Source organism: Vanessa cardui, chromosome 12 (assembly GCF_905220365.1).
Source record: "Vanessa cardui chromosome 12, ilVanCard2.1, whole genome shotgun sequence".
NCBI classification, from domain to species: domain Eukaryota; kingdom Metazoa; phylum Arthropoda; class Insecta; order Lepidoptera; family Nymphalidae; genus Vanessa; species Vanessa cardui.
The window spans coordinates 5883601-5907540 of NC_061134.1; the positions used below are offsets into that span (position 1 = coordinate 5883601).

The 23940-nt window shown below is 37.3% G+C and overlaps 2 protein-coding genes across 2 annotated transcripts in view; one reads left to right on the forward strand and one right to left on the reverse strand.

Annotated features, from left to right (window-relative positions):
- The first annotated feature begins 1107 nt into the window (after positions 1–1107).
- LOC124534420 (ubiquitin carboxyl-terminal hydrolase calypso) lies at positions 1108–5699 on the forward strand. Its single transcript, XM_047110292.1, has 8 exons — positions 1108–1774; positions 1844–1991; positions 2474–2657; positions 2915–3066; positions 3359–3547; positions 3742–3812; positions 3908–4117; positions 5247–5699. Exons 1-8 carry the CDS (start codon positions 1400–1402, stop codon positions 5439–5441), a joined length of 1524 nt encoding a protein of 507 aa, XP_046966248.1. The 5' UTR covers positions 1108–1399; the 3' UTR covers positions 5442–5699.
- Positions 5700–5887: 188 nt separating this feature from the next.
- LOC124534119 (clustered mitochondria protein homolog) overlaps positions 5888–23940 on the reverse strand; it is a 28045-nt gene continuing 9992 nt past the window's right edge. The window contains exons 2-24 of the mRNA XM_047109811.1: positions 20167–20388; positions 19426–20057; positions 19180–19341; positions 18941–19094; positions 18707–18840; positions 18482–18618; positions 17894–18123; positions 17227–17363; positions 16501–16695; positions 15680–15892; positions 14544–14718; positions 14301–14406; positions 13815–14206; positions 12982–13184; positions 12197–12403; positions 11498–11734; positions 11310–11392; positions 11097–11226; positions 10744–11016; positions 10228–10353; positions 9232–9447; positions 8524–8729; positions 5888–7943 (exon numbers count right to left, since the gene is read on the reverse strand). Of these exons, the coding sequence (XP_046965767.1) occupies positions 7778–7943; positions 8524–8729; positions 9232–9447; positions 10228–10353; positions 10744–11016; positions 11097–11226; positions 11310–11392; positions 11498–11734; positions 12197–12403; positions 12982–13184; positions 13815–14206; positions 14301–14406; positions 14544–14718; positions 15680–15892; positions 16501–16695; positions 17227–17363; positions 17894–18123; positions 18482–18618; positions 18707–18840; positions 18941–19094; positions 19180–19341; positions 19426–20057; positions 20167–20388 (4736 nt within the window). The 3' untranslated portion in view covers positions 5888–7777. The remainder of the gene's footprint in view (positions 7944–8523; positions 8730–9231; positions 9448–10227; positions 10354–10743; positions 11017–11096; positions 11227–11309; positions 11393–11497; positions 11735–12196; positions 12404–12981; positions 13185–13814; positions 14207–14300; positions 14407–14543; positions 14719–15679; positions 15893–16500; positions 16696–17226; positions 17364–17893; positions 18124–18481; positions 18619–18706; positions 18841–18940; positions 19095–19179; positions 19342–19425; positions 20058–20166; positions 20389–23940) is intronic.

Here is a 23940-nt window from a genome sequence, read left to right on the forward strand (position 1 = left end):
AGCTTTGATACCAGAATCTGAGCATGTCATCATTACGAGCTATGTGCTGCTCAAATAATCGTGACTTGACGCAGGAGTTGTTATTTAAAATAGTTTCTTACCTCAACGAAATTTAGGTCGAAATAAATGTTTTATGTATAAGAAATATTAAATGGTTGACATACTGTTAAAAAAATAAAACTATTGAGTGCATTTCATTCAGCGTGAAGACCCATAAGTATCCGATGAAATTGTGTCATTTAGATACTATTTATCTACCATTATGCTTCAATACAAAGTGGAGCAATTTGGTATTATTTAGTTTAATTCTATTTAAATAATTATATGAAAACAATATGACTCAGCATTAAGAGCACTTTATTATACTACAGCCTTAATTTAGTACAGTTAATAACTTTGCAACATTTTTCTTTTATAAATACTGACTTGATGAAAGGCAAATATATTGACAATTGACAATATATTTGCCTTTCCATCTTTCAAATTGGTCAAATAAGATGAGTTTATTATTAATATCTCAACAAAAAATGACTGATAATTATATAGAAATCAGATTGGTTGAATTAAGATTATACCTTTGCTAATATAAGAAAACCAAATGAAAAAGAAGTAAGTTTTTAGTACTCAGTAACTGCTTTACTGAGTAATGACAATGCAAAAATAAGAGTTCGAGATCACTCGCTGTTTGAATGTGGCCTAGACGAAGGTTCCGCAACCCATATTGTCCTAAACTTCTTCATCCCATTTACGACGTTCTTCCTCCTTAAATCCCTCGCCCTATAAATTGTGAATGTTTGTTGACGTTTGTGTTTAGTCCATTTTGTTCTTTTCTATGTAAATATATTAAATGAAATAAATTTAAGTTGTGAATAGTCCAATTGAGTGTTATATTTTAGTATATTATATAGTTTAGAATACTAACAATTATTTTTATTATAACTTATTGTTAACCCTTAATGTTTGTGTCTTTCTAGGTTAAGGATTAACAAGGAAATTACTACGACTATGCTAAGCTTCAAAATTTAATTGAGTTTGTTTCCTCAACTGTAGCAATCAATCTCTTTCGTGTCTTCTCCATCCTACGTGACATTAGCGAAATAATCTGTGCCCTGTCGGCACAACTAAAACCCATTAAACCAAGAATTGAATTGAGTACTGACAACTATTTAAGGTGGTTGTCATTGTCAAATCAACTGTCACTTACGCGCGAGAGTACAATGCTTACAATTTACAAATACTAATTAATAAATAAAATCAAATTGGTTGATATTGCTGTAAATGCATACATACTTAAAAAAACAAAAACCAAGTTTTTTTTCGGCATTACATTGACATTTGCAAGAATGTTTTGATATAAATATTATCAAAAAAAATCTTATTTAAAATATAAACTACATATATGAAAAAAATGCCGGTTGAATTAAATAGTCTAACAGAAGGATGGTTAGAATTAGAAAGTGATCCCGGATTGTTCACATTACTATTAGAAGACTTTGGTGTTAAAGGAGTCCAAGTAGAAGAAATTTATGACTTACACAAACCATTTGAAAGCCCCGTTTATGGCTTTATTTTTTTATTTCGTTGGATTGAAGAGCGACGATCGCGTCGTAAATTTGTAGAGCAAACTGAGAGTTTTGTCCGAGATGAAGAAACAATTAATAATATATTTTTTGCACAGCAAATGGTTCCAAATAGTTGTGCTACACATGCTTTGCTTTCAATATTATTGAACTGTCCCAATCTTCACTTAGGAGAAACACTGAGTAGGCTAAAGGTAAAGGAATCGTAAAACAAATATTGTACATGAGATTGCATTTTATATACATTTATATAAACATTTCAGCATCACACACTTGGTATGAACCCAGAAAACAAAGGCTGGGCAATAGGAAACACTCCTGAACTTGCTTGTGCACACAATTCACATGCTATTCCACAAGCTCGTAAAAAGACTGATAAAAATGCAGGAGTCCCAACTGGTCGCTTCACAGGTACTTTATGTGGATAAATTATTTTGTTTCATTGATTAATTGTTTTGTTTCATATTATCTAGTGTCTAATATATAAGTTTTATTTTTAATATTATAAAATTGTAGAATATTAAAATATTTTCTAAAAAAGTATAAATAATTGAATTCAATAAAGATAATTTTTAAATCTATTTATTACTTCTCTTCAGTATAATTCTGGTGTTGCTGCTAGCTTGAAGATCCTATGATCCCTGTTTTAAGTCCCTGGTTGAATCAAGGAAAATTTTAGTGTTCTGCCAAGAAACTTATAGCAGCACAGAGATAGAAAATTGGTTGTGTTGAACTCTCAAATCATAAAAAGCATATAAAGCCATTGTTAATCTGCTCACTTTGGCGAAATAATATATCTCTTAGGCTTATTTTTGCTTGAGATTGATCCCCAAAAACGAAATTAGGTGAGAAAAAAAATTAATTACAAATTGTAAAATATTTTTTTTTTATAGGGGAAGCTTACCATTTTGTAAGCTTTGTCCCAATAAATGGTCATTTATTTGAATTGGATGGCTTAAAGCCCTATCCTACAGACCATGGACCCTGGGCTACAGATGAAGATTGGACTGACAAGTTTAAGAGAGTTATGGCTGAAAGACTTGGACGAGACGCTGGAGAGCAAGTGCATGATATAAGGTATATTTTTTTTCAATGTAACCGGTGGTAGATTTACTAAGAGGCTGAGTAGGCTTAAGCATAAGGCTATGCATTTAACGGTGCGTCAAAATAGCAAAAAATGAATTATTTATGGACATAGTGTACATAGTATATGTACGGTAACTGAACGACCTGAATATATCATTATCATTCAATTACCTTTAAAATTACTCAATTATTATTTTGATTCATTTCTTTAACCAAAAAATTTCTAAGATATGAGTCTTATATTTCAGATTCAATCTTATGGCAGTGGTACCTGACAGAAGAATAGCACTAACCCAAAGATTAAGTCTATTGGAAATCAATCAGAAGAGAGTAAAGGAAGCCATCTCCAAAATAGGAAAACATTTACGATATCTTCTAAATAAAAACAGAGAATTTAGTGGTAAATAAATAAAATATAGTCATTAATATATAGTTGTATATAAGTCAGCAAAATTCTTCATCATTCTCAGTATTACATGTAAAACAAATTTTATTTACAAACAGAAATTTTAATTCTAAAACTAACTCAAAAATAGGTTACATATGATGTCAATTATATTGTTCGTTAAAATGTTAAAATGTAGTTCATTTGAAACTGGTCACTTATATAAAAAAGTCAAGTTTTTTATTGTTAATTAATAATTTGCCTAAAGTAAATAAATATTTATTTCATAAACATTTTTTTTTTCCAGAAGAAGGTATGTCACAAAGCAATAATGTCGATCCTGTAATTGAAAGTTCTATTCATATATGCGAAGATGCAATTCTCAATGCTCTAGATGCCTCTGAAGTGTCGTCACTCGATCTGGACTTCACTCAATCCATAACAATTGAAATTGGTTCAACAGAAAGAGCACAGTTTGATAGCTGTCTCAGTTTGGGTAAGTGTAATAATTTTTATAGTACATAACTATTTTAGAGAGATACATGGTAAAAGTTGAAGTTGATATCAATGTAAGGAAATATAGCCAGTTTTGTAGTGTTATTTATAGGGAGTCATTAATTTCAAAAATTCAGTTATGGTTATTTGTTAATGGAAATTTTAAGCTTTATACATTGTTCTTTTTATTTACAGCCGATCCCATTGAACCTACAACAGTAGTTAAATTTGTTACTATAAATGGAGAAAATCAGATTCTTTCTGATGTAAGTAACATTTTAACATACTTCAAATATTTGTATTTTTATTTACATTAGTCTAGTTTTACTATTTTAGTAAAAATAAATATGTTTTCCTTTAGATCTACCCAACTTCTACTACTGCTCTAGTCAAAAGTAGCAATATGCCAATTGTATTATGTTCTGAAGTGGTGCCTGAGCAACCACATAGAATGAGAAAATTATTATTTACACATTCAGAGCTGAACTCACTCATGAGTAGTATAATAGCTCAGGTGGAGTCATGTCAACAGGCTCTAAATGATGAAAACGACAAAAGAGATATGTATAAGGTAAGTGTTTAGATGTATTTGCTTATGGAAAACTGACTTTTATTTTTTGAGGAATATACCATAAACATAATACTCGATGAACTGCAGATCTTACTTCTATGTGACATAATTATACTCTTATGAGTTTTTATATTTATTAAATATTTAATTGAGTTTTAAAATCAGATGAACTTATAGTCTGTTCGCGTTAAGAATGCAGTGAGTTGTCATTCTTTACCGGCCTGACTCCGCCCCCTTTGACCAATCAAATCTTTTTAAATTACAAAGTCAAGTTCACATTTAATTAATTATTAACTGATATTTTTATTTTTATAATTTAAATTTTGTTTATTTATAAATTTATATTTATTTTATTCAAGCTGTACACGTAATAATTAATGTAACCTATAGCTACAAGATGACGTTATGTCAAAATATGTAAATTTCTACATCGCGATGGCAAGATTCGCAAACGATTGTATATAGTGTTAAGAATTATCCCTGTACTCGCTTCGGCCCTATCCGATCCGTAGGCGTCCTAAGCACGTCCTACACGATCCCGTCGACAGACTCACTGCCGACAACATTACCCAGATAGGTACAGTCAACACACACCGACCCCGCCGGCGGGGTCGAGGTCCCTATTTACCGACACGTCGGCGCCTAGGCGTACGACGTTGAATGCACACATCATTCCTCCCTGGAGTCGACGACGGCGTCCTAAGCCGAGGTCCGGCCTCATAGGAGGCACCCTTAGGATGCGCGTATTCTGGGCCCTTCAGTGGGCCCCCATCACTAGGCCTGAGCATATAGCTCGCCTACCCCACCCGGTGACGCTGTAGAGGCCAATAGGGCCAACAGCAATACACATTTCGAAAAAAAAAAAAAAAAAATGATTAATACCCTGATTCGATTTTTTATTTTAATGTGTATTTTTTAAATTCATTATACTGAGTCTTTAAAACAAATATAATTTGTTGGAATTTTAACAAAAATATGCATACACCTTCACACTGCTGTTAAAAAAGATTTGATTGGTCAGGGGGCGGAGTAAAGCCGGTAAACAATGACAACTCACTGCATTCTTAACGCGAACAAACTATAGTTATAGTGATCTTGTTATTTATAAAAATTACAATTTGGTAACCAGGTAGACGACTGTCGTCGCACGCACAACTATGACGAGTTTATCTGCACGTTCCTGTCGATGCTGGCTGAGCGCGGCGTGCTGGCAGAGCTAGTGGCGGCGCAGCTGGAGCGCGGCCGGAGTTCGCGTGCGCGTCGCCGGCGGCCGCGACCGCGACCGCGCGCGCGCCCTCGCCCTCGCCCGAGAGCGCGGAAATAATCATTATTTTAAGGATCCGATCCCTTAGAGTACAAAAAAATCCTTATTGTGACATTTCAGTATCTGCCTGTTTATCTGTAGATTTGGTTATATATATTGAGTTTGGTTGCAGTGACTTATAGCACAGACTCAGTCACTAAATCACACTAGTTTCGCCATGATTCCATGTGAAATAATAATTAAGAAAAGTTTGTCTTTTTTATTGCTTTAATATGTGCAAATGTTTTTACCTTGTGAGGTATTCTTTTTTTTTATTATACATATATTTTTATAACAGTCCTGTTTTTTATTTATGACTTATTTTGCCTTATTAATAATAGTTAGATTCGTACAAAATATTTGTAATTTGTTCAAAAATATCGATATTTCTTCAATACACAACTATATGAATCAGTGTGTCAAAATTTAAAAAAAGGGTGTTAATTAAAGGTTAAATAAAACTAGAGTTATTTAAAAACGAATTATATTAGTACACTACGAACAGCGCCGTATTTACATGATCGTTATATTGTTAGAGAAATGTAACAACAACATCATTATTGTATGTTTAGGCACGTAAACCATCGAACAATTTCCTTAAAATTTAATTATAACATTAGGAATAATGATGCCCGACTTTACGCACACACGGATATAGTTAGCAAACAACAAGATACTTCAACATGGGCATACGGATCGCTATAACACCTACGCAAATATTTATTCTAATCTAATTGTAACTCTTGGAACCCAAACCATTAACAGACTGCTTTAATTTGATTGCATTCAATTTTGTTTTTGGGATCAAATGTATAAAAAAGGACACCCAGAAAGTGTAACTGATAACAATTCATCCTATTATTTATTTTTTGATAATAAATAACATGTTTACAATAATAATAAATAACATGTTTTTTTAACAAAATTGCGCATATTTCTCTCATTTCAACAAAATAAAAAATATATATTAAAGGTACATTTTGGGGAAGTAATTCATATTAGAGATACACACAATTTGTGCTGGTCTGTTAATGCATTGAGTCTAACGTTTGAAGTCCAAGAAGCGCAAAATTTGTTTATGTTATCTGTAAAATCAATATGGTACAAAAGGTGTCATAGTATTTTTAAAACAAGACATTCAGGTTTAATAATTACAGCTTTTGCCATCCTACAAAATTTACTGGCCACATATATCAGATTATTTTTTTTACATGATTTTATGTGTTATTGTCACAAATAAGTTTATATTCAAAGTTTGATAAATAAGATTTTAAATATATTACTTTTATTAATCAGCAAAATTGTAACGACCAAGCAAGTATCTCAATGATAAACACTGCGTATCACAGACTAACAGAAATATAACCAACAACCTAACGTTACTACATATGGCACTAAAACACTAACTTGAGAGATAAGAATAAGAGTAGTTAAGGCAGTTTTTTCAGTGACTTACATTCAAGCGTCCTTGCTCGTCGTAACAAATTGGGAAATTATAAATCGATACGGTGACTGGTCCTCATCCATCATGTTACATTTCAATGACAATATAAACGAATTTATAAACTATTGGGTATTTCAACAAAATAATCCCGCAATAAAAATGAATAATACTCGGTAATAACAATTCAAAGTGATCATCAACGAAAGGGACAAGATGGCAGTAGCACCAGTGTAAATTTTCAGCGACGCGCTCGTCTCGGACTCACAACCAAAACTTATTGCTATTATCACTACGAGAAATTGCACTACTCTGGGTGTCCGTGTAACTGCGTGGACCGAAACAGACCAATCTGCGCGATTCGAACAAAACATTCAAACGATTGCACATGCACGAAATTATTGCACTCTGCGATTTATAAAATAAAACTTAATCATACATATTTGATCGAAACGATATTCTCAAAATTAGACTAATAAAAAAAATCTACATCAAACCTTAGCACACTATTCACTACGGCATACCTCGACATTAAGGAACAATAAAATATGATCGATCGATAATCGTAAACGCTCTACATTTAGTTCGTGAATCGCCCGCGAAAGCCGAGGCTCCCGCGACAATAACGACAGAGATATCGAAACAGACTCAACTCACGCGTAGTTTAGTACATATATTTCATGTTATATCGTATCTCCCTATCTATCTCTGGTCGATTCGTTAGTCCAGACCGTCTCATAGGGTACGGTTATAACAGGCAAACCCATTTAAATATATAAATAATCAGAGTGAGCTACTCTAGCGTTCATGCTGGCCAAGCGTGGGGCTCAGAGTCGCGCCGTGATTCACGCACTAAGTGGGGAGCGACCGTAAAAGTAAAGTAAGAACATGGGGCGAGGCGGAGCTGTCTCTAGTTTCAACTCTCGGCGCCGTTCAGCGTGTCTTTCAGGTCCTTGAGCACGGCCGCTTGCTCGTCGCTCTCGCTCTTCTCCTTCACACTCGCCTCGGCTAGGCCCGGTATAGGCAAGTCTTTCAACTGTCTTTTTTCAATCTCCGCTTTGAACTGTTCTATGTCTTGAGGGCTGAAATCAATAATACGATTTTTAAAATATTAAATCTTCGCTTTCACAATACTTTCGTCGTCATACGTATACCAAAGTATATGACGACGTTCAAGTTACGTTTCTAAAAGCTAAATTCCAAAGTAAATATAAGAATCGTCAACAACATAACATTTTATTTTTATATTATTTTCGACCCAAAAACATTTTATTTCAGTCAAGTAAATTCAACCGAGAGCTGAGATGGCCCCGTGGAGAGCTGAGATGGCCCCGTGGTTAGAACGCGTGCATCTTAACCGATGATTGCGGGTTCAAACCCAGGCAAGCACCACTATATATATGTGCTTAATTGTGTTTATAATTCATCTCGGGCTCGGCGGTGAAGGAAAACATCGTGAGGAAACCTGCATGTGTCTAATTTCATCGAAATTCTGCCACATGTGCATTCCACCAACAGGAACAGCGTGGTGGAATATGTTCCAAAACCCTCTCCTTAATGGAAGAGGAGGCCTTATCTCAGCAGTGGGAAATTTACAGGCTGTTACTTTACTTTACTTTACTTTTAAATTCAACCGAAAAACGCCGAGTAGATTATATTTACCTTATCTGCACGAATAGGATGCCGTTGATGAGGTTGAGCATGTCGATAACGGAGGCCATGGCGGGCGGCTGGATGTGCAGCGGCGCGGGGTGGTGGTGTCCGCGCGCGTAGGCCTCCGCCAGCCGCTTCTGCAGCACCACCGCCTGCTGCGTCAGGTGGCGCAGGCACTCTGACGACTCGCGGGTCTTTTCGTGTTTCTCGCCCAGCTGTATTCATAAACATGCGTAATTTATTATTTTTAATTTGCCAGACAACTGGTTCAGGTCGAGTGGAATAGAGCCATCTTAAACCACGTCAAATATCAAAATAGTTCATTTAGTCTGTTATTACAGTACCGTAATAACAGACTAAATGAACTATTTTTGAATGTGTTCGCATTAATCTATTATGTCTATAAGAGTCTCAATGGCCGACTTGGAGACGAGAAATACACAAGCAAAACAAATCGCAAGAAGGAGCGTTGGGTGTCCTTTATTAGCATCATATACGGTGTAACTACAGGCACAAGGGACATAACATCTTAGTTCCCAAGGTTGGTGGCACTTTGACGATGTAAGGAATAGTTAATAATTCTTACAGCGTTAATGTCTATGCGCGATGGTGACCACTTACCATCAGGTGGCCCATATGCTCGTCCGCCAACCTATACCATAAAAAAAAAAAAAAAAAAACATACAGCAGGCATGAGCTAGAGCACACGGCACGTACCAGCTGCTTGTAGATGGAGTAGGTCTCCTTCTCGTGCTGCAGCGCGGCGCGGAAGTCGCCGAGGCAGGAGAGCGTGCGCGCCAGCAGGTGTCGCGCCACGGCCGCCTTGAGCGAGCGCGCGCCGTGCGTGGCGCCCGTCACGCGCAGCCCGCGCTCCGCGAAGCGCAGCGACAGCTCGTACTCGCCCACCGCGTGCAGGATCAGCGCGATGTTGCTCTGCCGCACGCACACACACACACAGCGTTAGCGCTCCGTTACACTCATACCATTCATTTGACATTTCATACTGATTAAAAAAAAAAAGTAACAGCCTGTAAATTCCCACTGCTGGGCTAAAAAGGCCTCCTCTCCCTTTTTAAGGGGAAGGTTTGGAACATATTCCACCACGCTGTTCCAATGCGGGTTGGTGGAATACACATGTGGCAGAATTTCTATGAAATTTGTCACATGCAGGTTTCCTCACGATGTTTTCCTTCACCGCTGAGCACGAGATGAATTATAAAGACAAATTAAGCACATGAATCAGCGGTGCTTGCCTGGGTTTGAACCCGCAATCATCGGTTAAGATGCACGCGTTCTAACCACTGGGCCATCTCTGCTCTCACATCATATCATATCATACTGATTGACAAGTTTAATATCACGGTGGCAGGTTAATGAACCAGATATTTACTTCTAATTTTGCCCGTTTTTTTTTTGTGCAATAAAAATAATACTAATGTAGAAGAGTAACTGGATCATTCGACCATTTAGAGTTAATTCAATTAAAATCAATTCGGTCATCATTGTCATCATAGCATATAAATAGCTAAAACTTAATTGAAGTTATTTTTCAAAATTGTCTACAGTACCTCCAATATGTAATAAAAATGACATTTAAAACTAGTTACTGAATTATATTTATTACTTCCCTTTTTCCAATTCGAAACCTGGGTTGGTTTCGAATTGGAAAAAGGGAAGTAATTTTGAACTGATAAGTAGTAGATAAGTACTTACATCCAATAAAGCCATCTCTGGATGATTTTCACCACATACTAGAAGAGCGAGGTAGCGAGCACGATACAGCAATTTCAGGGCAGTGCTAACTTGTCCGTTAGCGAAGCAGTAAAGCGCCAAATGTGACTAAAAAAAATAGTAATCATGAAATAAATGTATATTCAATAACTCTTATACAAGTGTCTATATAAAAAATCGCTTTACATCACGTTAAATTCATTTTTGTATAGTTACTAGACGCGTTTTATTGTTTTCTTTTCTATATTTCAATATAAAACGATTTGATTATAAAATGTTATTTTACATGGTATCTTAATATTTATTTTGTGTCTTGATGAAATTGCTTCATCAAAAAATTAAAAATAAATTTAATATAATTTCGATTTTCCAACAATCAATCCAAATTGTTACCAATTTCAAAGGCCACTAAAATAGAAACATTTAATCACATTTAAAAATTGTATTTAAATATGAACAAAATTCAGAAAAATTATATGTGTATTGATTTAAACTCACATATTCCGTAATAGTGTAGGGATGATCGATCCCATTGACCCTCTCGGACATGAGAACGGCCTTCTGCTGGTAGGCCATGGCGTCCCTGTGCTCGCCCGTCACATAGCACAGACGAGCCACCATGCGGAGGCACTGAGCGATTTCCCCGTGCATGGCGCCGTACACGTTGTTTAGGAGATTGAGAGCCTCTGCTATCAACTCGTGACCCTCGGACACCGCGCCGGCTTGGATTTTATTTTGACCCGTTGTGTAGAAATTGTATGCGTCAGATGCCTGAAACATTAACATCAGTTATTATTTGTAAATCGATATATAAACTCAAACAAAAAAGTACGCGTATAAAATATTCTTACCCTAGGATTGATATGTTTGACAACTGGGAATATATTCATAATATCTGATCCTGAGAATGTTGTCTTATTTTTACTTTCAAAATCGTACTCTCGCAACAATACTTGTAACCCAACCTTTAAAGCGAATGACCTGAAATGAGCAAAATATAAATATATATCATTTTAGAGTTTTTGGGAGATATAAAGAAAATAAACAGTTACAACTTAACTTACCTTAAAAGTGATATTTTTTGAAGGGCATGTTTTTCAATCACAACATCCATGCCTTCTGCGTTGAGTTCATAGCCCCAGTAGGCCTGAAGAAGTAATCATTAAATAAAATTACAATTATCATTTTAATGAAATAAAAAATGTTATGTTATAACAAAACAAATTTCAAGTTATTCGCTTTATTAACCAACCTTGAGTTCCTGTTTGATTTGTGCGAACAGCGCCTTCGGAGTGAGGTTCTGCCAGTCTGGCGAGGGCGGCGGGGAGGAGGGCGAGGTGTGATGTGTTTTCTTGGCCCTGCGGCCTCTCGACCGCGGTCCCGCCTTCGCCGGAGCTTCGGCGACACTAGCAGCGGGGTTTTGGCAAGCTCCGAGGAAACAATTTAGGAAGTGTGCAACCGCAGCACCCGTGCACATGGCCTCGCAACCCTAATAACAATAAAAGTAAAGTAACAGCCTGTAAATTCCCACTGCTGGGCTAAAGGCCTCCTCTCCTTTTTAAGGGGAAGGTTTGGAACATATTCCACCACGCTGTTCCAATGCGGGTTGGTGGAATACACATGTGGCAGAATTTGTATGAAATTTGTCACATGCAGGTTTCCTCACGATGTTTTCCTTCACCGCTGAGCACGAGATGAATTATAAAGACAAATTAAGCACATGAATCAGCGGTGCTTGCCTGGGTTTGAACCCGCCATCATCGGTTAAGATCTGGGCCATCTCTGTTCTTAATAACAATAATACGATTATATCATCTATAACTGCATCTGAAAATATTTATTCCAAATTTAAGGAAATAATTTTTACACTCAACAAAGCATAAAATGGTTACAAATCAACCGCAGACATCGTATGAGTTAGAGCAAAATTGATCATAGATAAGTACGGCACCTGCAGATAGGGCGTGTAGACGTGCTTGGCGGCGCGCAGCAGCAGCTCGGCCACGGCGATGGAGTGCAGGTAGGCGAGGCTGGCGTGCGGCTGCAGCGCGGCGGCCACGCGGCCCAGGTAGCGCACGTTGATGCCGCGCGCGTGCAGCGCCTCCGTCAGCCCCGCGCCGTCCATGGGCGCTGACGTGTGCTCCAGGCACTCGCGCACCTGCGCACGCGCACACACGCACATTCACTTCATTGTTGAATTTATTTACGGAAACGTCACACTGAATATTTTGCTTTCATGAATATGTGCTAAAACTTTGTGTCATTTAAGAACGTTTCACGCGGTCGGTGATGTATTAAAATTTGACAAGTTAAATTTTCAATGAAGGAAAGTCTAGAGAGCCAATATAAATATAAAGTGAGAAAACAAATTCATTTTAAAAACTAATATTATAAATGCGAAAGTTGCTCTTTCATGGTAAAGCCGCCGTAGTAACCGGGTTTCATTGAATTTAAGTTAGTTTAACATCCAAAGAAGGTCTATCATTTATTTTAGACCAAACACCTGACGACCAACCCTTAAAACGCAAGTAAATCCGCGGGCGACATCACGCGTCATATCAAACTTAAAAATTGATAAAGAGATATATTTTTGGAGATTTCATTGTAATTACAAGATATCATCTAACTCATCCTCAATTTCGATTTTTATTTTATCTCGAATAAATCATATATTTTTAATAGCAAAGAAGAAATATAGGCCGATAAAAGTGCGCTAAGAAACTGTGCAGTTCTTACGAAGGCAGGAATTTGCGTGGTGAGCAAGAAGGCTGCCGCTTCTTTGACGAGGTGGCGCTGCTTAGCCAGCTGCTCCGGAGTGGCGGCGTGCTTGATGCCCGCCGAGTACACGTCCGGGTTGAACCGGACGTCGAACTCCGACTCCTTGAGCGACGCCACCGCGCGCGCCGCCGCCGCCACCACTGCCCGAGAACGCTCACCGGCTGAAAATACCCTCATATATTTAGTTCATAAAACACATTTCAGTTGCGTTGCATGCGTAAATAAGAAAAAAATCCGTTCCAATTTTCGAAGTTAATGATCTTTTACAGTAAGATGGCAATATAGTAATTGAGTATCAATATTAGTTAGTAGTCTAACTCCTTTAATCTGCTGTGAAGATGAGCCTTCTTGTGAGGGATGATTAATGAGGGTTCCACTAAAGTTAGAGTGACTAAAGTGATTCCTAAAATACAGTATCGGTTACATAAAAAAATCGTTATTATTGTTTTTTTTTATGTTATAGGTAGGCGGACGAGCATATGGGCCACCTGATGGTAAGTGGTCACCATCACCCATAGACAATAACGCTGTAAGAAATATTAAATATTCCTTACATCGTCAATGTGCCACCATCCTTGGGAACTAAGATGTTATGTCCCTTGTGCCTGTAGTTACACTGGCTCACTCACCCTTCAGACCGGAACACAACAATACTGAGTACTGTTATTTGGCGGTAGAATAACTGATGAGTGGGTGGTACCTACCCAGACGGGCTTGCACAAAGCCCTACCATCAAGTCATTGTTATGATCTATAAGGACTTTATTAATAAATAATTGAGTAGGCACTCACAATCATTTTCCGGCTTGTCGCCGCTGCATATCGAGTCCGTTATGCTTTCCACTATTTTCTTCGCGACATCGGTGTCGATTTCGGAATAGTTTTCGTTGAGCAATATTTCATCATCTTTCTCCTTCGTCTCCGCACTCCCGGCTGCGTCCGTTTCCTTGGCTTCCGCTTTTTTGGCAGTGTCTAGCTTCTCTTTCTTTTGTTTCTTATCCTTAGTTTCCTTCTCTTGGCTTTTATTATCCCTCTTAGTTTCTTTTTCAGTCTCTTTAGCCTCTTTTTTATCATTTTCTTTGTTAGCTTCAATCGATTTTTGTTCTGAAGTCTTGCGCTGTCGTTTCGCACTTAACTGTTGTAGGTGGAATGCAGCGTAGCGTATGAACATAAAGTAACGTGCCCTAGACAAAAATTTATAGATTATAAGTATTTTCATTGCCGAAAAAACTAATACTCATAAAATATATACTCATATTTGCTTATAAAATTACTTACTCAACAAAACTATCAACTAATTCCTGTCTAAGGCAACACAATTTGTGCTTATGTATAATAGGGAAGCCCATTGACTTGATATCTTCCCTTAAATCATCATCGTCCACTGGAAAAGAAAATGAATAGTTTTTACATTAATATAAATTATTTTCATCGCAAACATATTTTCTGTATGTAAGCAAAAAAAAATACTATATTTTTGTAACAATAAATATGAGTTATGTAAATGAATTAATAACTCACATTGCAGGAAATTAACATCTGGAGGAAATGTGCGCAAAAGGTCCAGAATATAGTGTCTGCCATCGTTGCCGATAATGCCTTTACACTCAACGCTGGAGCACAGCTCCACCGTTTCTCCATTCGCACTCACAACTGAGTGAGGCATTATCTTCAGCTGCTGCCCGGCTTTGCTTAACTAGAAAAAACATTAAAGGACGTTTTAGAGCATTGTCTATAAAACTTAAGTTAAATACATTTTGTTTTAATATTTTATTCCCAGCCCATATATTTAAAAGTAATATAAAAATAGAGTCATGCAATCAAATTAAAACACTATATTTATTTTTCTTTTTACAATTGAATGCCGGGTAATGCACTATGGTGCCCTGCCAAATAATTCGTACATCTTCTAATGTGCGTCATCTCGATACGATATGATACATTGTACTTTATAATTGCATTTAATTATAGAAGCGCAACTACATAAACGAATGGACGAACCTTAAAAAAAAATTGTTTCGGGCTACTCCTTCCATTGCTGGTTAAAAGTATTACATAACATTGTGTTCAGAGCTTATATAGCTGAATGAAACTTTGTGTTCAGAGCTTATATAGCTGAATGAAACATTGTGTTCAGAGCTTATATAGCTGAATGAAAATTTGTGTTCAGAGCTTATATAGCTGAATGAAACTTTGTGTTCAGAGCTTATATAGCTGAATGAAACTTTGTGTTCAGAGCTTATATAGCTGAATGAAACTTTGTGTTCAGAGCTTATATAGCTGAATGAAACTTTGTGTTCAGAGCTTATATAGCTGAATGAAACTTTGTGTTCAGAGCTTATATAGCTGAATGAAACTTTGTGTTCAGAGCTTATATAGCTGAATGAAACTTTGTGTTCAGAGCTTATATAGCTGAATGAAACATTGTGTTCAGAGCTTATATAGCTGAATGAAACTTTGTGTTCAGAGCTTATATAGCTGAATGAAACTTTGTGTTCAGAGCTTATATAGCTGAATGAAACTTTGTGTTCAGAGCTTATATAGCTGAATGAAACTTTGTGTTCATAGCTTATATAGCTGAATGAAACTTTGTGTTCAGAGCTTATATAGCTCTATGTTATCGAGAAGAAAGGTAATAAACTCGCATGCGGACTCACCAGCTCCATATACTTGGGGTGCGAGAGCACGGTGGTCCCGAAGTCGATGCTGCCGTAGACGACGCTCTGCTCCTGCTCCTTCTCCAGGATCCCGGGGATGATGGACTGCGCCGTGACGCGGTAGCCGCGGTAGTCCACCACCACCGTGCCCAGCGTGTGCAGGCCGGCCGTGTCCACCGCGCTGTACACGCGCACGCCTTGCAGGTCGTTGCGCTGCGGGCACGATCACGTCTACACATTCTACTCAATCAAAGCCTACATGGAATATACTCATTTTAAGACTAAAGGAGCGCCTCGGTTTTTGGTTGGATCCACAAATTAAAGCAATCTATTTAAGAGTTTACAGCATAGAAAATGTAAAAAACATAAGTTTTTTTTTTATGGTATAGGTTGGCGGACGAGCATATGGGCCACCTGATGGTAAGTGGTCACCATCACCCATAGACAATGACGCTGTGAGAAATATTAACTATTCCTTACATCGTCACTGCGCCACTAACCTTGGGAACTAAGTTGTTATGTCCCTTGTGCCTGCAGTTACACTGGCTCACTCACCCTTCAAACCGGAACACAACAATACTGAGTACTGTTATTTGGCGGTAGAATAACTGATGAGTGGGTGGTACCTACCCAGGCGGGCTTGCACAAAGCCCTACCACCAAGTAAATAAAGCCTACATGGAATATACTCATTTTAAAACCAGAGGAGCGCCTCGGCTCTTGTTAGGCGCCCTGATCCACGAATTAAAGCGATCGTCTATTTTTATTTTATTTAAGAGTTCCACACATCTTAAAACTGTTTTATATTAGTGGTGTAGTTACCGGTGCGACAAAAGCGGCCGCATCGCCGCCGAGATCTTTGTAGTGATCGCGAACGTCGAAGCCGAGCGAGAAGAATATATTGTTCCAAATGAACATTTGCATCTTCGGCTCCTCGCCCGGATTTATTGCCATCACGTTGCCGTCGACCACGGCCATCGCGCCGCGAGTTGCCGCCGCCACGAAGTCACTGTGCACCTAGAAAAACAGCGGTCATTCTCAGCGAGAATTAGCATGCTACACCAGCTAAATTATAGCACATGTGCGCGCACTTAAATATATACATAGGATACGAAAACACGAAGAAAATTAAGAAAGATTTTTTTATAAATTAGAATCCAATGTATTTTTTTTAATTTTTAGTAATCATGCGGTGCTCTTTTAACCAGATCAATGTAATTTTTAAATCCTTTAAGCTTCTCACTGGAGTGTACCGAGCAGCCTGTAAAATGAAAGTTTCCAACAACGACATGCAGGTTTCCTCACGATGTTTTCCTTCACCGCCGAGCACGAGATGAATTATAAACACAAATTAAGCACATATATATAGCGGTGCTTGCCTGGGTTTGAACTCGCAATCATCGGTTAAGATGCACGCGTTCTAACCACTGGGCCATCTCGACTCATGGCAAGGAAGGCGGAGTTTAATTAATCGCTTCCATTAAAGACGAATCTATTTTTATTTGAGATTAGACGTGGGCAGCTGGAGAAGGGACCTTGACCACTGACCTTGAAGATAGCGCGCTCGCGCAGCAGGCGCTCGGGCAGGGTGGCGCGCGGCAGCTCGCGCGTGGTCTGCAACTCCTCGTTCCAGTCGCGCGTCTGCCCCGGGATGTGCTCCTCGTAGCCCAGCTTCGAGGAGAACGCTGCGTTTGAAGGGAACTCGGTTAAACGTATAGTACGACACAAATTAGATGTAGCATCGGAAAATGCAATGGAATGAAAATAAAACCGATTACTGCCGATTTACACAACCAATAGAAATAGCTACCTATCGCGCCATTCGACGCTATTCGTCGCTATAGATTCTCGCGTCAGAGAAAGCAAGTGCATGTAAATCGACGCGTCAAATTGACGAATATATTAAGTCATATAATATTACAAGTTATTACGTTTGTGCAAAGATCATAATCGCATGAGAAATAAATATTGATAATTTGGGATGGCGTACTCAATTCGGATGTGATCGGTTTTACGAATTTTGCCGATGCGACATCTAAGTTGTGTCGTACTATACAGTTATCGACCTCGTATTTACTTAGTAAAACTACCTTTGTACCTATTTATTTGAAGTATAAATCTTCTAGCATAGCATTACTCATATGACACCATAACTAATCAGTGACTGTTAAGAACAGGAAATACGATATTACAGATTGTATACAGTTGTACTCACTATCTTCCGCTCGGATAGCGTCCACCGTATGGTCCAGCATCGGCGACGCCCATTGATATACTTGATACGGCGTGGCGACTCTTTCAAACGGATGTTTCTGCATTCGCCTTTTTTGTACGAGAGCGAAGTTACGCTTGAAGGCGGGAGATACGATGCTAAGTAGTTCTATTAGGGAATGACAGAGTAAGGACGGGTTGAATGGGCGAGGGTTGAACACTTCTTCGGTGGATCTGTAACGGACAAGTACATATCTCTTGTAGAATAATCATGAATCATAAAATCTACTTTAGCTTTAGACAAATCTTAGCTTCTATTTTATTTTATTTGACGACCTCCATGGTCGAGTGGTGTGTACACCGGTTTTCATGGGTACGCCACTCTGAGGTCCCGGGTTCGATTCCCGGCCGAGTCGATGTAGATTACCATTAGTTTTCTATGTTGTCTTGGGTCTGGGTGTTTGTGGTACCTTCGTTGCTTCTCATTTTCCATAACACAAGTGCTTCAGCTACTTACATTGGGATCAGAGTAATGTATGTGATGTTGTCTCATATTTATTTATTTATTTTTAACATAAAAAACAATATTTACTGATTGAGGTAGAAACCACGCGGACATGCCGTTATGTGGAAATGGCGATCTTCCAGTGTAACGACGTGGAGATACAGCAAGTCGCCACACATTTTACGCGGTCCTGGCGGTGGATTCCAGCCCGACGTTGTTAGAACCTATTGAATAAAATGTACCTCTGTATATTATCATCGTAACAATGGCTGCATGTGTGACTTGTTATCTAATCAAATAAACTATACTAACCTTTAAGCACTGTGGAGCCTTGTTTTCTTTAGTGAGGCCAGGATGTAGAGACAATAGAGGCCGCTCTGTGCTACCAGGCATTATGTAGTCGGGAGGGGTGCAGTCTACACTTTCAGGACGAGACTTTTTCTTTTCTATCAAATAATTGCCACATTGCGCATTAATTTTAAGTAAACTGATAAAAATATAACAAATATAAATAAAATAGAATTCAAACATAAAATGTATAAATACCTAGTATATCGCCCTGTGTGATAACGTTCAGAAAAGCAAGGGAGCTGCATTCTTGGCCCGCGTATGCATCAACGTAGTCTATAGACTTGAGAAGATCACGAACATGGCGTACGTGGATCCGAGCCTCACGCATTGTGTACGGTTCCTCTACCACCTTTAATATTTAAATAAAACATTACTTTATCTAAAATATTGTAAATATTCGCAAATAAAAAGAAAGTAATTTTAGAAAGCAATACCTTTATTACTGAACCTTCTTTGAGGCCTTCGATATTCTTCAATTCAGCAAAATTGTCTAACGTTACACCATCCAATTGAAGCGAAAAACATGTCCTGTGACATGTATCTTCGCGGTCCATAAGTACTTGATGTATTTCTTGTACAAGCTCCATACTTGAAACCTGAATGAAAATAAAGTTTTATTCAATCTTATATAGAATATTATGTATGGCTATCAAGACAAATACAGTTAATTCTATAATTACCTGAATATCCAATGGTTCAGCTCGTGGGCTAACAATTTTAACAGTGAATCCCATGTCTTGTATAAACACAACTTCAGCATCACGTTTCTTTTCATCTCCATCCTCACTCGGTGAAGACTCCCTATCTTTGTCACCGTTGACGACTGCATTTGTGTCGTCTTTTGCTTTGTCAGTTTCATTTTCGGATTTCTTTACAATTTTATCATCTTTTTTATCCTCAGTCATATTTTCGACTTTAGACATTTTCTTTTCGACTTCCTTATTTTTCTCCAAAGAGTTATTCTTTTTTTTATCCTTTTTCTTGTTACCAACTGTCTTAGAATCAATAACTTTTATAGGTAACTCTGGAGTTAAAATTATATCATTAATTTCATCTGAATCACTGTTAATTCCATTAGAAACTATTTTAGTATTATCACTACTACTAATATCACAATCTGAAACATTTTTTGGGTCACCATTGACAACATTTACATTTTCAGTTCCGTTTATAATTGGTTCTTTGGTACTCGTTTTATCTTTATTATTATCGTCATCACTCGATAACGATCTTTCTCCATTTACTTGAGTAGTGGAATTGCCGGATTTAGATTGCAATGATTTTTCACTACTGGTCTTTGATTTTGGACAATCTGTTAAAGAACAAGTAATAGCAAGTAGTTAATAAGTACTTAAAATTTATCTTTATTGGAAATAATAATAATAATTTTATTTTGATTAAGATGTTGCTTAGAAACAAACCTGTGTTTTGCGGAAATTGCGGGGGTGAGTTATTAGTCTGCGGCGAGGGTGCCTTACGTGCAGCGGCTGCGTAGGAGACACGCGGCAACGTGCCGTTTCCACCACCGCCTTCGTCATCGGCGCGGCCGTTTGGAGTACTAGCGTGACCATTACTACATGTTACTGCTTTTAAACTAGCGCTCATTTCTTTCTTTGTCTTATTCCCCTTCTCGGATTTAGCAGCTAATAATAAAGAGAAAACATGTTATTATGATAAAATACATACTACAATCAGAATTATTACATCATATTTTTGTTGATAAGTGTTTAATTATGAGTTAAAATATATAAAGTTTCCATATACTCCTATTTATTTTCCGTTACTATTATATAATTAAACAAAAATTGACGGAGCTACTCTTAACGTTCGCACTGGTGGCGCCCTCCTCCGAGGCGGAGGAGGAGGGCGCCACCAGTGCGAACGTTAAGAGTAGCTCCGTCAATTTTTGTTGTGATAAATAGTTTTAACCACCAAATGCAAGTGAGGATTAATAATCTAGCAAGACAAATGCATAGTACCTGCGAGTGAAATGAAGAACTAACTCATTCGAGACGTAAAAGTGCAAAAAAAAAAAAAAAAAAAAAAGTGTGAAACAATCGTGATCTAAATTGTGTTTATTTTCATGAAATTGATACCGCCCGTGAAGACAAAAGACTTAGACGTTGATGAAAGTAGCCAAAGTGAATAAATAAGCAATTTCCAAGACAAGAAAACCATGAAGACAAGTTTTTGTATTCTTACATAACATGTAAATTTGCAAATCATCACTCATTCTGCGGTACTATTTACTAAAAGCAGGAAAAGCGCCATCTATTGGTGAATAACGACTTCACAACAAGGTCCAAGTCGCAAGCGCATTCGGGACCTCGAGGTCATCGTGTTTCCACTACTACACGACAGGTGGAGCTATATTAAAATTGTGCATTAAACATTAAAACTTTTTATCAACCATCGAATATATACAATGGAAAATATTACAAAAATATTACAAAGCATTCAAAAAGACTTACAACAGCAGAAAACTGACATGAAGAATATGCAGGAAACTATCACAACATCAATAAATGAAAACATCAATTTACAGTTCCAAAAATTAGATAAAAGATTTGAGAATCTAGAAAAAAAAGTTGAAGAACAAGAGAAGTACATAGATATAATAGACAACAAACTAAGGAAGAAAAATTTAATATTTTTTGGTCTCGAAGAAAAAGAAAAATCATATCAAGAGTTGGAAGACGCTATTTTAGATGTTACAAACAACCTTTTAACAACTTCTTGTAAAAGATGGGAAATCGAAAGCGTAACACGCATAGGAAAGAAAGGACATAACCCCCGGCCAGTCATAGTTACGTTTAGCACGCTCGGGAAAAAAATTCAAGTTCTGAAGAGTAAAAAATATCTAAAAGAGCTCAACTGTGGATACTATATCAAGGAAGACTTTCCACCAAAATTAGTACAAAAAAGGAAAGAACTGCAAGAAATAGTCAACATAGAGAGAAAAAAAGGAATCAATGCTGTACTGCGCTTCGATAGAATCATTTATCCGAAACAGAAAGAGAATAAAGACCGCTCCAACTCGAATAACAAGAGAAACCAATCACAATCACCTGAGTACATAGCTGTTGGGTCTAAAAACGAAGACGAAATTTTAAACAAAACCCCCAAACACCCTCCTAAGAAAAATAAACATGACATAAGAAGCTTTGTAAATCGCAACAACAACAACAACAAGGAATAGCAATCAAAAAGGTCCCCTCTGATTCTCCCAAGCCGGTTGGTCACCGTGGGAGAAAATGACCGCAACCCTCCAGATATAACTAAGCAATTAAAAATCAACTCATATGAAAAACGCTGTCAAGATATTTATATTTGCTCATACAACGTGAGATCTCTCAGAGATGAGTCGCGTATGATTGAACTAGAGTCTGCTCTTAAAAAAGTAAAATGGGACGTAATTGGTATATCAGAAATAAGAAAGGAAGGATATGGAATTGAAGAGAGAGACTGGTGTATCTTTTACTATTTTGGTCAGACAAAAGGGCATAGAGGAGTTGGATTTTTAGTAAAAAAAGCACATAAAAGAAATATACAGAAATTCAGTGGATTTTCGGACAGAGTAGCTTTGCTCAATATTAGCATTCATAAAACAGAACTATCAGTAATACAAGTATACGCCCCTACTGAAAGTTCGTCTGAAGAAAACCTAGAACTTTTCTATTCTGATGTAAAAAAAGCAATGGAAAATTCAGGACAGAACATAATCATTATAGGCGACTTCAACGCCAAAATAGGTATCCCTAAAGTACCTATAGAACCTATAATCGGACCCTATGGCCTAGGTACCGGCAACGAACGAGGAGAAAGACTAACTGAATTCTGTTTAGAAGAGGAAATGGTCATACTGAACACTTTATACAAGAAAAAACTTAGCCAAAGATGGACATGGATGTCACCTAATAATACAACTAAAAACGAGATCGACTATCTGTTAACAAACTCAAGAGATTATTTTATTAATTTCGAGGTGCTAAGAAAAATTTCATTTCCTTCAGACCACAGATTAATAAGAGGTACATTAAGGATAAAAAACTACAAAAAATGTCGCAAAAAGTTCTCACAACATAACTCTTTGCTGAGAACAGAAAAAGAACAACTAAGATTTTTGGATACCTTGAAAAAAGCCCTTGAAGGCAAATCCTACAAAAATATGTCTACTCAGTGTTTGTATGACTACTTAGAAATAAGCATCATAGAGAGCCTGAAACAAGCAAGATCTAATGAGAAATTAAAAAAGTGCTTTAATTTATCAAAGGAAACTAGAGATTTAATTAAGAAAAGGCATACATTACAACTAAAAAATAATAAAAGCAAAGAAGAAAAAATTGAGCTAAAAAGTCTGTACAAAACTATCACTAAGGTTATTTATAAAGAATACGAAAATTACAAGCTAGATATCTATGAAAGTTGGTTACATAGAACAGGTAGTATAAAATCGGCGAATAAGTCACTACGTCAGTGTAAAATGTGGATACCAAAGATTAATACCTCGGAAGGCAGTTCGGAGAACAGAAATGACTTAGTTTTGTTGGCCACAAATTTTTACAGAGAACTCTATAGAAAGAGACCCTCTAAAGATGTATCAATAAACAGAATTTCTAAAGAACTGAATGTTGAAGCCGAAGTGAAAGACTTCTCCTTAACGGAAATTGTATGGGGTATCAGAAACCTAAATAATCGAAAAAGCCCAGGCCCGGATTCTATTATTAATGAAGCACTGAAAATAGGCGAAAAAATTATTTCCGCCTTAATTACCATACTATTCAACAGAATCCTGAAAGAACGGAAAGTGCCAGAGCAATGGACGGTATCTGAAATCATACTTATTTACAAGAAAGGAGATCCATCAGAAGTCTCCAATTACAGACCGATTAGTCTCATGGCTAGTTTGTATAAATTGTTCTCCCAATGTCTGCTGAAAAGAATTGGAACAAATATAGATGCGAAACAACCCATAGAGCAAGCCGGTTTTAGGACTAAATACTCTACAATAGACCACATTCACGTTCTCAGCCAAGTGATAGAAAAATTTAAAGAATTTAATTCCCCACTCTACATAGCCTTCGTGGACTACCGAAAAGCCTTTGACTCTATCTCACATGCGTCCATCAAAGAAGCTCTAGAATACCACGAAGTAGAGACAACGTACATAGACATCATTAGCAACATATACGAGA

Bases quoted from the DNA above. Each gene is read 5' to 3' on its own strand.
- LOC124534420 (XM_047110292.1), top strand. From the start codon at position 1,400: ATGAAAAAAATGCCGGTTGAATTAAATAGTCTAACAGAAGGATGGTTA. The intron at 1,775-1,843 runs GTAAAGGAATCG...TAAACATTTCAG, and splicing joins AAACACTGAGTAGGCTAAAG to CATCACACACTTGGTATGAA. The intron at 3,813-3,907 runs GTAAGTAACATT...GTTTTCCTTTAG, and splicing joins AAAATCAGATTCTTTCTGAT to ATCTACCCAACTTCTACTAC.